The sequence below is a fragment of the Clinocottus analis genome, unplaced genomic scaffold, assembly GCF_023055335.1.
Source record: "Clinocottus analis isolate CAN_PGR_092001 unplaced genomic scaffold, fCliAna1.0.p SCAF_7, whole genome shotgun sequence".
NCBI classification, from domain to species: domain Eukaryota; kingdom Metazoa; phylum Chordata; class Actinopteri; order Perciformes; family Cottidae; genus Clinocottus; species Clinocottus analis.
Window position 1 is genome coordinate 18966580 of NW_027176229.1, and position 12710 is coordinate 18979289.

General features: G+C 45.7%; 1 protein-coding gene across 5 annotated transcripts in view; it reads left to right on the top strand.

Moving 5' to 3' along the window:
- grid2 (glutamate receptor, ionotropic, delta 2) overlaps window positions 1-12710 on the top strand; it is a 398219-nt gene that overhangs the window by 309220 nt on the left and 76289 nt on the right. For all 5 annotated transcript variants that reach the window (XR_011080199.1, XR_011080200.1, XR_011080201.1 and 2 more), the window contains exon 11: window positions 573-885. Coding sequence is in view for 2 of the 5 variants with exons in the window: in XM_068604768.1 (XP_068460869.1) it covers window positions 573-885 (313 nt within the window). In the remaining 3 variants the exon portion in view is untranslated. The remainder of the gene's footprint in view (window positions 1-572; window positions 886-12710) is intronic.

A 12710-nucleotide genomic window follows, 5' to 3' on the forward strand; every position in this document is an offset into this window, starting at 1 on the left:
GGTTACACAATCACAAAAACTTCCTGAGAGTCAAGTTTTGGTCAGTGAATAAATGCAGTGAACCGAGTGCAGACAGCGTTTGCTACGTTTTCTTTATCTCCCAAGCGCTTCTCTGTACGCAGGTGTGAAATGACCACTTATTCTGAATTCTAAAATGGGACATAATAACACGTTTTTGCATTTACTATCAAAGAAAAACCAAAAAATTAGTTGACAAAACCTATTTTCCTGAAAAAAAAGAAAGTAATTTGGTTCATTGATCACCAGCTCAGATGTTTCGTAGATAACAGTGAAATGTCCTTGCACTTTGTGCATGCGTCTATCTTTTGGGGTAATGGGAAGAAACAGAGGCAGAACTTAACCCCCTGTCTCCTGAGGGCATTTTATCGATTTTATATAATTTCTTAAATTCACCTTTTAAATTCACTTACAAGATACACACCCATGTTTGACAGACCAAATTGCACAATCTCCGCTCTCTATATACCTCCATATTGCGTAGTGCATATCGTAACGATCCTCACCTACACATGTTCACAGTGTTGACACTTGAAACTCCTCTGTTCTCGCAGCGAGCCGACGTGGGACTGTCCGCCCTGACCATCACGTCGGAGCGAGAGAGCGTGGTGGACTTCACCACGCGCTACATGGATTACTCTGTGGGCGTCCTTCTACGCAAGGCCGAGCGCACCATCGACATGTTCGCCTGCCTGGCGCCCTTTGACCTGTCGCTGTGGGCGTGCATCGCGGGCACCGTGCTCCTCGTCGGCATCCTGGTGTACTTGCTCAACTGGCTCAACCCGCCCCGGCTCCCCATGGGCTCCGTGTCCTCGACAACGCTGTACAACTCCATGTGGTTCGTGTACGGCTCCTTTGTGCAACAAGGTAAGGGGAGAAATGGGACATGAAATGTTGACCGGTGAACATAATTCACGCTGCAATTGTGTTTTCCCAACAACACGTGTGGCGAAACAAGATAGTAGTTCAGGAAAAAGAGTTCCAAGTAATTGTGTTTACTTTGTGATTACCTATGTGAGAAGACAAGCAAAGGCTGAATGAGTAGCATCCTAATACACAATGTAGGAACGAAAAATACCTCTCAATCATCACGTGTGACCTCTATCCATCAACCTCTATAAAAACGGCAGATTGTAAGCACACACACAAGTGGAAGCTACCGCACAGTGCCGAAAAAGCTAATCAGCAAGTGGACAAAGCTCCAGAGTGAATCTGTGGTTGGCTTTTACCCGCTGGCGGGCGCCCTGTTCAAGCTGTTTATTCTGTTCTAGCCTTTTAATGGAGGAAGTCAATTCCTATAATTCAGTGCTTCTCGGATTTATTTGTATATTATTTTGTAGTTTACGAGTCTCACCCCAGCTGGCAACCAGAAGGTGCACACGAGGGTTGTTGTTTAATATTTTGCCGTGGGGATATGAACTTCAGCGACAGGGTCCATCTCAAAGGTAAAAGACGGAGAGATAATGGGAAGGAGGGGAGGCGTAGACGAAAAAAGTGTTATTGCTGAAGCAATCTAATGTCAAACATCTGATAATAGCTGTCCTTTGGGTGTCATAAGTGTGGATTGACCTTTTCTTGTTTGAGCACAATATTCAAATGAGAACAAAGGGGGTGGAGGGCTTTTGTTCCACACGGATTAATGAGGGGATAATGACCTCATCCTGGGTTTTCTACCCAAAAGATTTTCCAGAATCTGCCAGGCCGTGCTCAGGTGTGGGATCAGACAATTGACACCAAGGGAAGGATTTAAATTGCATCAGTGCAGGAACAGAGCCATGACGGGGAGGGGAGAGGGCGATGGGGAGCAGGGGAAAAAATAAGATCACACAAATGTGCATTTTGTCTGTTTTCCAACCGGTTTGTGTGTTTCATTGAGTATTTAGAATGACAGAGACACTAAATATTGTCTTATTCATTGGCTCATTTTAGGTCTGTGTGGGTGGTTTGTGGATGCGTAGTAAAACAAATTACTGCTATTTTGCAACGAGCACAGTGTGCTCTCACTATCAGGTGCCAGGAAGTCTTTTTTTTTTTAGGATGAATTGGTTGTGCAACATTTAGGGGGGTATTTTTCTTTATTTTTAAAGCTTCCTGTGAAACATTTCACTGCCTGGATAAGCAAATGATGAACATTCAACCGTTTGGTAAATAATCCTCCATCTTGTGCTGCAGCAAGGGGTAATGATGATGATGATGATGATGATGATGATGATGATGATGATGACCACCACCACAACGACATGCTAATTGCTGTTTGATATTCACAACGTTTTTTTTCTTCTTCTTTTTAGCCGTAATTAACATTTCAGTCATGGCGTCGTTGGAGAGGAGAGGGAGAAGACGTCGCTTTCTTTAAGAGTGTGTGTGTCCGAGTGTTTGTGCGCGGCATCAGGTGCTTCGTGTTCATGCGAGAGGAGCTTTGTGCTTCGGCCACCGGTAAATCCTTTTTCTGATTTGGCGAGCCCGAAATATCTCTCAGAGAATTAACTGAGCATGAACTCCCGCCTGCCGCAGGGCCAAGTGGGCTGACCTTCACTCGTTTAAAAGTCGTGAGGAATGGGGTTCGCTTACGTCGCAGCAACCTGCTCGTGAAAGCCGAGTTCTTCTCTCCGCGTGAACTCATTATATTCATCTTATAATGAAAGTATATCTTGAATGGCAAATTAGCATTCATTAAAAAATGTTTTAAAAAGTTGATAAAGTCAGTTGCTTAAAAACTTAGAAACACACAGTCATGCATATATGTGACTAGTCATGCAGCAGCTCGCTTGAGTTCCAGACCATTGTGCTTCACCCTGATTTATTACCTTTAGGGAACATTGATTCAGATGACACACACACACACACACACACACACACACACACACACACACACACACACACACACACACACACACACGCAGCAGGAAGGAGCTGGAGATGACTGTTGGGAGTGAAAAGTTTAACATGAGGCCAGAATTTCGCTGCATTTGGCTCTGTCACTTTGACTGTGAGAGGAGGACAGAGGGGCAAAGAGGGGGGTTTGCGCCGTTTGCCCTTAAACCTTCTTTTTTTTTTTTAATTATTCCTCCATTCTCATTTGACCATTTCTTGCTCTCCACTTTCTTATATTAAAATGGTTCCCCCTTTTATATCCTGTTTCTCGTCCTTTCGCCCCTTCTCTTCTTGTATTCTCTAGTCATCGCTCCGTCTTCTTGGCATGTCCTTGAGGCATGTTCTTGGGGTTGTCTGTCCATCCTTCAGTCCCATTCTCGTGAACGGCACGCAACAGACACGGCGTGTGGGGAATTCAACACAAACGTCCAACCGGGCTGGACCAGGACTTTGGAGGTCAAAGGTCAAGGTCACCGTGACCCCGTCACATTCACGTCTGCCGCGTGTGCGGTTGCACGCACAAGAGCCAATAGAGGGAGAGACACAAAGAGGAAGCAAACGAGGGAATGGGAACAGTGGGGGGAATATATACGCCATAAACTACGTCTAATTGGTCTCAAGGAGAGTGAGAAAGACAAGCGAGGGAGAGAGAGGGGTGAGGGAGACACAATGGGAGTGCATCTGACAAATGCTGCTTTGTTAACTGCTACATCAAAGGCTGTATAGAAGTCCTGTGATTTGGTTTCATTATTCAACATTAATGCTGTATCTCCTCAAACAAAAGAAAACCTCAAAGAGCAACTTTGACAGACGGAAATGTATCAGTTGTTTTGAGGGTTAGCTGAAAGATGTGCAGCAGGAACACCGAAAAATAGATTGGAAGTCACTACTGCCACATGCACATTTAATAACCTCAGTTTAGTGCTTTTGAGACAATATTAATATGGGCCAAAGGTTTTGATTGTTTTCCTCCAATCGTTCAAAGAAAAGAAGCAGAACTGGAGAAATGTACACGATGCAAACATCAGATGAAGCGTATAATACAATATATAATTTGGATATATACAGTACACTTAATCAGAACAAGGCTGTATGTACTTAAGAGCAATGAACAATATTGTGGGAGAACACTTTACTGAAAGGTCTTTGATCCAAAAATAATAAGTATAAGTAAAATCCAGTTTTGCATTTTTAGGTTGCACACAGGTTGCTGTTCCTGCTGTGTGGAAAACAAGCACACAACTTTAACTGTGGGGGTGTCCAATGAGAAGGACACATCTGCCCGTCATTCTGGATTTGGCTGCAATCCACCTGTCTCCTTTTGAAAGCAGACTACATCGCGGTTGCGCCAACCCAAATGTGATTTGGGTCTTTCGGCGGTGAACACAGATATGATTGCAGGGTTATTGTTGGAAATAATTTGCAGATGAAGTTAAATAACAGCTGAAGACTAAAGTCCAGGCAGCTGTGCGGATATGATTTAAAGAGGGTGTGAGGGAGATTAATTTTCAGCTTGAGTTGTGCTACTCTCTGGCCCTGGCTGAGGTGGGAAGGTCATTTCAATATATTTCAGAGCCAGAAGCAAGAAGAGTCAAGGCTGGGGATGAGTGATTACCAGGTCACATTATTAGGGGAGCCAAGCAGGCAACATTAGCAAAGTGCATGGCATTGACTGGCTGGTATGCAGAGCCTGGACAGACCATGGCCTGGAGGGAGGTGGATATGCACTCATTTGCAGTCTCGGACACCAGGTTTTGGATTTTGAAATGAGCCCCCACAGGCAGTCGGGGGAGGGAGAGGGACATGCAAGAATTCAGGAGGACAGAAAACAAGTATGCCTGCAGCAGTTTGGATTGGAGTTGTAGAAAAGTGTCTGAGGGAAGTTGCGGTACCTCAGACAGAAGTTTCAACAAGCTGAGCAGAAGTGCTGACTTCATCTGGTGCGGCGGATGATAGCACACCAGCAGGAAAAGAAGGATGTGCTTGAACGCAACAACAAGAAGACACAAATCTGTTTGCGTGATAAACACCTTCGTGGAATCAAAGTGTTATTCATCATCAAAGATCATAATGCTCCTGAAATTATAGCCTGTGAAGTGGATTAAATGTCTTCTTTTTCATTTTTTTCACGGATATTGGAGACAAAATAAGACAAAAGGCCAATTTAAATTGACCATACGTTGCCGCGTTTGAGTCACCCAGATCATTTTTTGGCAATAGTTCAACTTAATTCAGTAAGGAAGCAATTATTTGTGCTTGTATCAAACCACAGAATGCGACAAAGAAACCTCATTTTAAGAAGGACAGAAGGATTAACACCAGGAAGACAAGCGGTGGAAGGAGAAGCAGTGGAGCGATCATTCAGCGGTTCAAAGACGAGGCTGTCGAGAGGTTTTCTGGACCCGTTTTATCTGAGGTGCTGTTGTTGGAGGAGTGTGTTCCACAGCCAGAGAGCATCGACGACAGATTTTTAAAAAAAAAAAAACTGCAACAACCACCGAACTCTTTTTGTCTGTCTCTTTTTTTTTGTGTCTGCAAAGCTGTACTTTGAGAGAGAGAGAGAGAGAGAGAGAAGAAAGCTAAAGTGGACACGGTTATCAAATGGACTGTGAACTCTGCTGTAATTGAAATGTGCAGGCAGGCGACAGGAGCCGGCGAGTCACAGGAGGCACATCTGCTGACGTGTAACCCGTGTAGGCGGGCGAGAGCGACGCTCGTGCAAGTCGGACTTCTCGAGGAGCGAGGAAAAGTACGCGTTTGAGAGGGAACACTTTACCCCCGTCCCGCTTCCTGTTTCGATACCTCCCCTGTCTCCCCCTATCCGTCTCGCCGTCGCCTCGCTTCCTCCCGGCCCTGTCCTCGCTCCCAGGTTTTGTCAGCAGCACTTGAGCCAAAGTAGAACAGTCAAAAGCAAAACTCTGCTTGTCACACCGCATATGTGTCTTTCTGCGAATCTTTTCCCAGACGCTCTCACCGTCTCTCTCTCTCTCTCTCTCTCTCGCTTTCTGGTGTTCCTCCCTAATGACTGTCCCGACCAGTGGGGGAGGACGGGGGGGTGAGGGAGGGGGGGTTGAAGAAAGACGCTGTGGAGAGGCCCACTGTGTTTTTGTGGGGCGTGTGCGCGTATACGCATGTTAACTTAGCGTGCAGCCCCGGTGCCAGCGTGAGGCCGCTGTCTCTCAATTAGAGCTAACTTTGTGGGAAATGCACACGCCGTCGCACACACACAGCACAACAACAACAAATGTGAACAAACACACCAACACATCAGAATCAGGGCCACAGGCCATGATCAACACTTTCATCTTTCCATCTGCTGCACTAAAAATCGCTCTCTTTTTCTAATTCCTCTCATACTCTGCACCTCTTTCATTCTCCAACTGCCCCCTTCCTCCCTCTCTTCCTCCCCCACCACCCCTCCACCCTCCTGCCGGGCGTGTATCTGTCGGTGTGAGGGAGTCTGACTGTGCGTGTCGGAGAGAGAGATCGACTGTGTGTTCTTTTCACAGCCTAGTTGTGGCGCCAAATAGAAATAAAAAACAATTGTTTCTCTGTTTCCTTCCTCCGTCCTTTTGTCTTTCATCCCTTCATCCCTTAGTTCTCTCCGATCCCCGATTCTTTTGGCTTACGGCCGATGTTTCGCACTGCGAGTTGCGTTCACATTCAGCACTCCCCATTCCCTCTCTCGCTCTCTCTTTCTCTTTCTTTCTCTCTCTCCCTCTCTCTCTCCTCTACGCATCTCTCCCTCTATCATTATCTCTGCTGCTGCTGTGCCGTGCTGCTGGGAACCCAGCGTTATCATTCTCCTGCTTTCCTTTTCTCCTCTTTTCCTCCCTCTCTTCATGCCTCCCTCTAATCCATTATCCCTCTCTCTAACGACTGTGTTGTGCCGCTGTGAAGTGGACCCAACTTTAGGACGCCCATCCCTCCTGACCGCTCCCCGCCATCTTTCCATCTATCCTCCCGCTTTTCTTCTTTCTGCCCTCTCACAGTCTCGTTCTGGCTCCAGAGATGTGCCACTGTGAAAAGAGACCGTCTCCCAGCAGTTCCATTAAATGCCTTTCTCTTTTTTTTGGGGGGGGGCTCTTTCCTGCCGCTATGTGCTCACTTGTGTCTGTCGCATTTGCTTCCTTTTTCTTCTTATTCTCTCCATTCCAAGTGAGCTCAATTGCCCTCCCTGTCCCCTGCTTTGTTACTTTCTTACTGCTCACAGGAGTCCAGCTGTTACGAATTCTGCCACATCCCAGCTTTTCCCTTTTGCCCTCCATCCACCTGTCCATATATTCACCTTAGCCCCGCCCTCCTGCAGTGGTGGAAACTAAGTACACACTGGTTAGTAGAAGTACGAAAGGGCTTTTTCGTAGATTTTCTCTTTTTTTTAACTGAAAAACAAATATTTAGATGGATTATTTTGGTTTTAAGGACCCGATATTTGATAAATTAGTAATTTAGTTGATTAGGATCGCGTACTGTCGCACGCCTTTCGCTGGCCGGTGCTCAGCTTCTATTAAAAAGACTCCTACAGCTCCAGCGGGGTTGGCGTGATCCTTCTCGATGCATCCGAGCGACCTCTTTCACATCCACGGAGTGAGGAGATCTTTGTTGATTTAGGAATATTGATCGCATGCATCGCAAAGTGATTATTCAAGTCTGTGTAGGAAGAGGCACGTTAAGCATTTGGAGAAAAAAAAAATGGAAATGTGCCTCTCGCCTGTGTTTGGATTCATGTCATAAGAGAGCCATTTTGGCCTTTAACTTTAATTACCTTCCGCATCCACCAGCTAAATTATGCGCTTCAAAATACCAACCGTGCTCGCCTGATACATGTGAGGGTGTAATGTATGTGTTGACTCTCCCATGCTGTTAGCTCTCCCACTCACTTTATTCGGTTTCCTCTCTCTCTCTCTCCCTCTCTCTCTCTCTACAGGGCATTACATGTTTAATCATGCCAGTTACGTTGCCAGGACAAATTGTCTCCCGCTGTTCTGCGACAGTAAATGTCACGGTCAGCTTGGAGCCGCAAAGAGAGCGAGAACGGGATACAGCGTGGAGACACACGCAAGTCTTTAGATTAAAACGCTCCGATTGTTGTTGTGATGTTGGCAGAAGCTCCCATAAAATATATATCTGGCACAGCGGCTCTGGAGCACACTGCAAACGTGTTCTTCCCACATTCTTCCACGAGGGAGTCTGAAAAGATGCAGCTAGCAGGGACAGTAATGAGGAGGGTGGTTTGATTGTAATACAAGCATATTTATTTTGGGCCCTCTGTTGTAAACGGCCTCAGACCCAGTGTTTTGTTTATTTCCCAGTGAATGTGCTTGAAAGGTCAGGCTTTGAGCAGAGTACAGCTGGAATAAACACTGGATTTAATTGCTTCTTGATGTGTGTTTTTGCACAGTAACTTTTCCCAGAATTTGAATTCACGTTCAATTCTTTAGGGTGGGTCACATGCAGGGACTGCCGGAAAACAGACTAAGTATTTAATGTATATTAAAACTCCACATAATGGATGAGACCCACGCTGATTCCGGATCGATAAGACACGGAGGGACGACGCAACCTTCGACGGGCGAAAGACAACAGATGAAGAATCGCTCTGCTGGTTCCTTTTGTTCATCCACAAAAGGCATATCAATACATGGAGTCTTGAATTTCCTCCGTTACCTTGAGTGAATCCGGATAATTGCAAGATAAATGTGATCATTTAAGTTGACATGGCAACACACACACACACACAGAGAGAGAGAGACTCACACACAAAGCCTCAAAACATTTCAGCCAGCTGGAATAAGAAAGAGAACTGGAGGAACGCAGGACAGGTCCATCAAAAGAGCTAAAACAGCGGGAGAACAAAGTGCTGCACACCTTGTTAGCGCTCAGTCAGTCTCTAAAGTGGCTGCTGAAGCACAACTGTGTAATGACAAGAGAATGTTGAAGGAAGACAGACTAGTTTTGAACTTTCACAGTGTCCGAACCATCAATAACGCTGCTGTTATGTCGCTTTAAATATACTGCAGGTTAGAAAGAGGACAAGTGATTCAGAGAGGTGTATGCGGAGGGCAACGAACAATGCAGCCAGGACACGTGATGACATACTGCTGTGTGTTAAGTGAGCATTAATGGGTCACATTGTCAATTGAAAAACAAGGATTCAAATCACTTCACAGTCTGAATGTGATCCCGTGATAAATGTCAGTGCAACAGTCTCCATTCATCCACATCGGAACATGTGTTTATTACATGTATTTGTCAAAGTGTCTGAATGGGTTTCTTGTCGTCACGGTGCACAGTGCAGATGAACATCCGGCTCCTATATTTGCCACATCAGTGCTGCCAGTCTTTATTTTTCGAGGGGTTTGAGAAAAAAAGATTGAAGAGGTTTCTCTCTTTTTTCATCTCCGCCGGGACGATCATGCCATCGGCCGGGTGTGCGTGTGTGTGTGTGTGTGTGCGTGTGTGTGTGTGCGTGAGTGTGTGCACCACTGTGTTTGTCCACGGCCAATCTCAGACTGTGCCTGGTTTCGGCAGAATCTTGGTTGCGGTGATTCAGACTTCTTCACAACATCTTTCATAAGCTGTTTTTTTTTTTATACAGCCATTGACCGCCTGCTGACTCCTCTCTCACTACTTTAACCAGCCCCTCCCCTACCCCTGTTTGCTTCTTTGTTCGTTGTGTTGGGCTAACAGCTAGTGACGCCCCCAAGAACACGCCGCTGAGAACCCCTCGACCACGGCTCCACGGCTCACTTTTGTTGCTTTGAGCGGCCTGTGTGACTAACAACTAACAGATAATTGAACTCCCGGTACACACACTGCTGCACCGCTCCGCCACGCAGACACTGCTTAGCCGGCAGGCCGCTCGCAGAGTTTACTTTAGTGCTGAGCAAGCAAGATCGAACTGTCGGCGTGTGCGAGGACTTTGAGCCGATCACTGCACACGTCGAGTTTTGAGTGAACATTACACTTAACTTTTAGGAGTTTTGTACAAAAGCAAGTTCTTAACTGTCTTTGTTATTAGTAGTAGGCGACGTTTTGAAAAACAATTCCAAGGAACGGGAAGAAAAAGCAGAAATTGACTTCAGTGGACGCTAGCGATTGTCTTGCGTCCAAAAAGTAGAAAGATTGCGTGCGGTTGTATGTGTGCACCGTACACTGTGACGGAGTGTGTGTGCATTTAAAGCGATGCGTCGCCTCTATGGGAAGAGGAGGGCCAGAGATGTGACATATTGCATGGAGAGTATGGTTTAGAGGAGGAGAACATTTAAATGTTACAACGAGAGCAGCAGAGAGAGCAACCCCCTCTCTGTTCTCTCATGATGAGCTCCACTTCTCTAATCAAACATAAAATGCAATTACAAGAAGAAGAAAAAAACAGAAACACGGCTCACTGTTTGCCAAATGGAGCATTAATCGCTGTCCGTGCTGTTTCGCAGAGTTTCCATAATCAATATATATTTTTGAATGCTGATAATTCAAAATCTGCTCTCATCAAGTGGCTCAGCGTAATAATGAGAAAAAAAAAGAAAGAAAAGAGATTGACGGGCAGCCCGGGCGAGGACAAAGAGACGAAGAACAATGGCTGCAAAAATAAAAAAGAAAGAAAGAAACGTGTTCTGCTTGTAAACACGGAACGAACAAAACAGTCTCCCGCTCATCAAAGCTTTGCCACACTTTCCAAAGAAAACCTATTCATGGATCCTACAACTTAGGGGGTAGGTATCTGCAGAAAAGTCTGCGAGCAGCGAGTGAAAGGGCTATTACGAAGAGATGGCACACGACAGAGGCACCCTCACAAGACGGATGGTTGAAAATGGTGACTGTAATGTGTGATACGGAACTGAATAAGAAGTTAAGAGGAGTAATGTCGTGAGAAGAGGGAGGAGTGGAGGATGTTTACACGTCAACGATAACGCGAGATAAGAGCACCGGAGTGTTTCTCAGGATGTATCGTGCTCTTGAGAAGACAGAGCAAACCAGATCCTTTTTTGTTGAGTGTTATTTTTCATTTCTGCAAATGTGTTCCGTCTGTGTTGAAAACAAAATGTGTCAAGTAAAAGAGTAAAAACCTTTTAATGGATCCTTAAACTTAGGATCTTACATGGCAATACCCTCTTTAAATAATTCATGACTAGGGGGAGAAAAAACAAAAAAACTTTCTGATGAAGATTTTTTCCTCATCTGCCCATGACCTCTGTTGAAAAAAAAAAAAGAAGAAGAAACGAACACACATCAACTTGCAGACTCACAAAATGTGGCGTATGCATGCAGTATGTTCGTGGAATTAAGAGGAAATTGGTACAGTGAGCATGAACTTGAGAAAAGGGGGAGGGAAGAAGAGCGAGACGTTTGAGAGGAGTGACACATAGAGGAGGGGGGGGGGGCATGTGGGTTGCGAGATGTGAAATATTGACAATGACAGTGTTCAAAATTGAATACGAGCGACTCAAACGCAATCACTATCAACGCGAGAGAGAGCTTGGGAGTACACACGTCCACACGGACCTGGACTACGTGTGCAGATTGCCGAGAGCGCCGTCTGTCACGAGTTGCGCTCGGAGAGGCGGCCGTGCCACGCTCGTATTGGTTTGACGGAACGAGACACGGCCTGCATGCGGTCACCCACCACGAGACGACAGGTCCGGAGCTGCCGGCCGTGTTTCGGGCGAGATTAGATTAGCCCAGGCTGTATTGCGGCTGTAAAGGGGTTTCGTTTCATCAGGAAGATGTCATAGTTACTGTAGATTTCGGACACCCACAACACAATTTGTCTCATTTATTCGCTTTTTTTGGGGGGTTTGTTTTGGACATCGTTCTGCGAAGAGGAGCTTTGAGGAGTTAGAACCCAATGTGTGAACTCGTGCCTTCCGGAACGGGCAGCAACTTAAACGTTTCTGCCGGGAAGGAAATGAAATCCATACTTTCATTCAACGACACTTTTGAAACAACCTCCAGCCTTCATGGCTGCACACCGGTGTGTGAAATGTTCTCTCTTTCCGCAGAGAGTGTTTACCGTCGTGAAATGCGCACGAACAGCAATGCCACAGGAACGCAAACCCACTCGCACACGGAGGGCCTCGACTCCTTGTAGCCTTTAAACTATACACAGATTGTATTGATTCATATATAGGAGGCGAGCAGGGAAACACAGCCTGTAAATAAACTCAAAGAAAATCCAGCTGACTTCATCGTTTGTGTGTTCCTTTCATGTGTGGAAAGGAGGCAAAAGTGCTGATGAGGCTCGAAGAAAAGAGGAGAAATGAGTGTTTCTGTAATAAGTCCAATGTCAAGCAATTTCTGCATATGCTATGCACACACACACGTACACACACACACACACACACACACACACACACAGAGTCGGAGCAGTACTATTACCCCAGCTATTCCCGGGAGGGCATTAGGAAGTTACCACACTAAGGCATACACACATGCAGATGCAGACACACACAGTAAAAAGGCCGGGGGTTTATCGGCGGTCTCCACACTCGGCCCGGTGCAGTCTTGAACTTCATTGGTTGCCCCCCCCCCCCCACTTTCCTTCCAATTCAATCCAGGGAATAAGAAAACGCTCTGCAGGGCCAAAAAGCAGTCGGTTTTAATGGGTGTTTACAAGCGATGATGCAGCAAGTTGGTCAGAGTCTGGGTCTCTGAAGGGCGGCCACATAAGCGCACATTTAGAGTGAGTTTAAAATAGCATGGGTGATTTAAAGCAGATAATCATTTTGTCAAATGGTATATTTATGTGTATTTATTTAGATCTGAAATTGAGTAAACTTGTAAGGAATCATTTTGTGCACAGGGCATTTTGTAAGCCA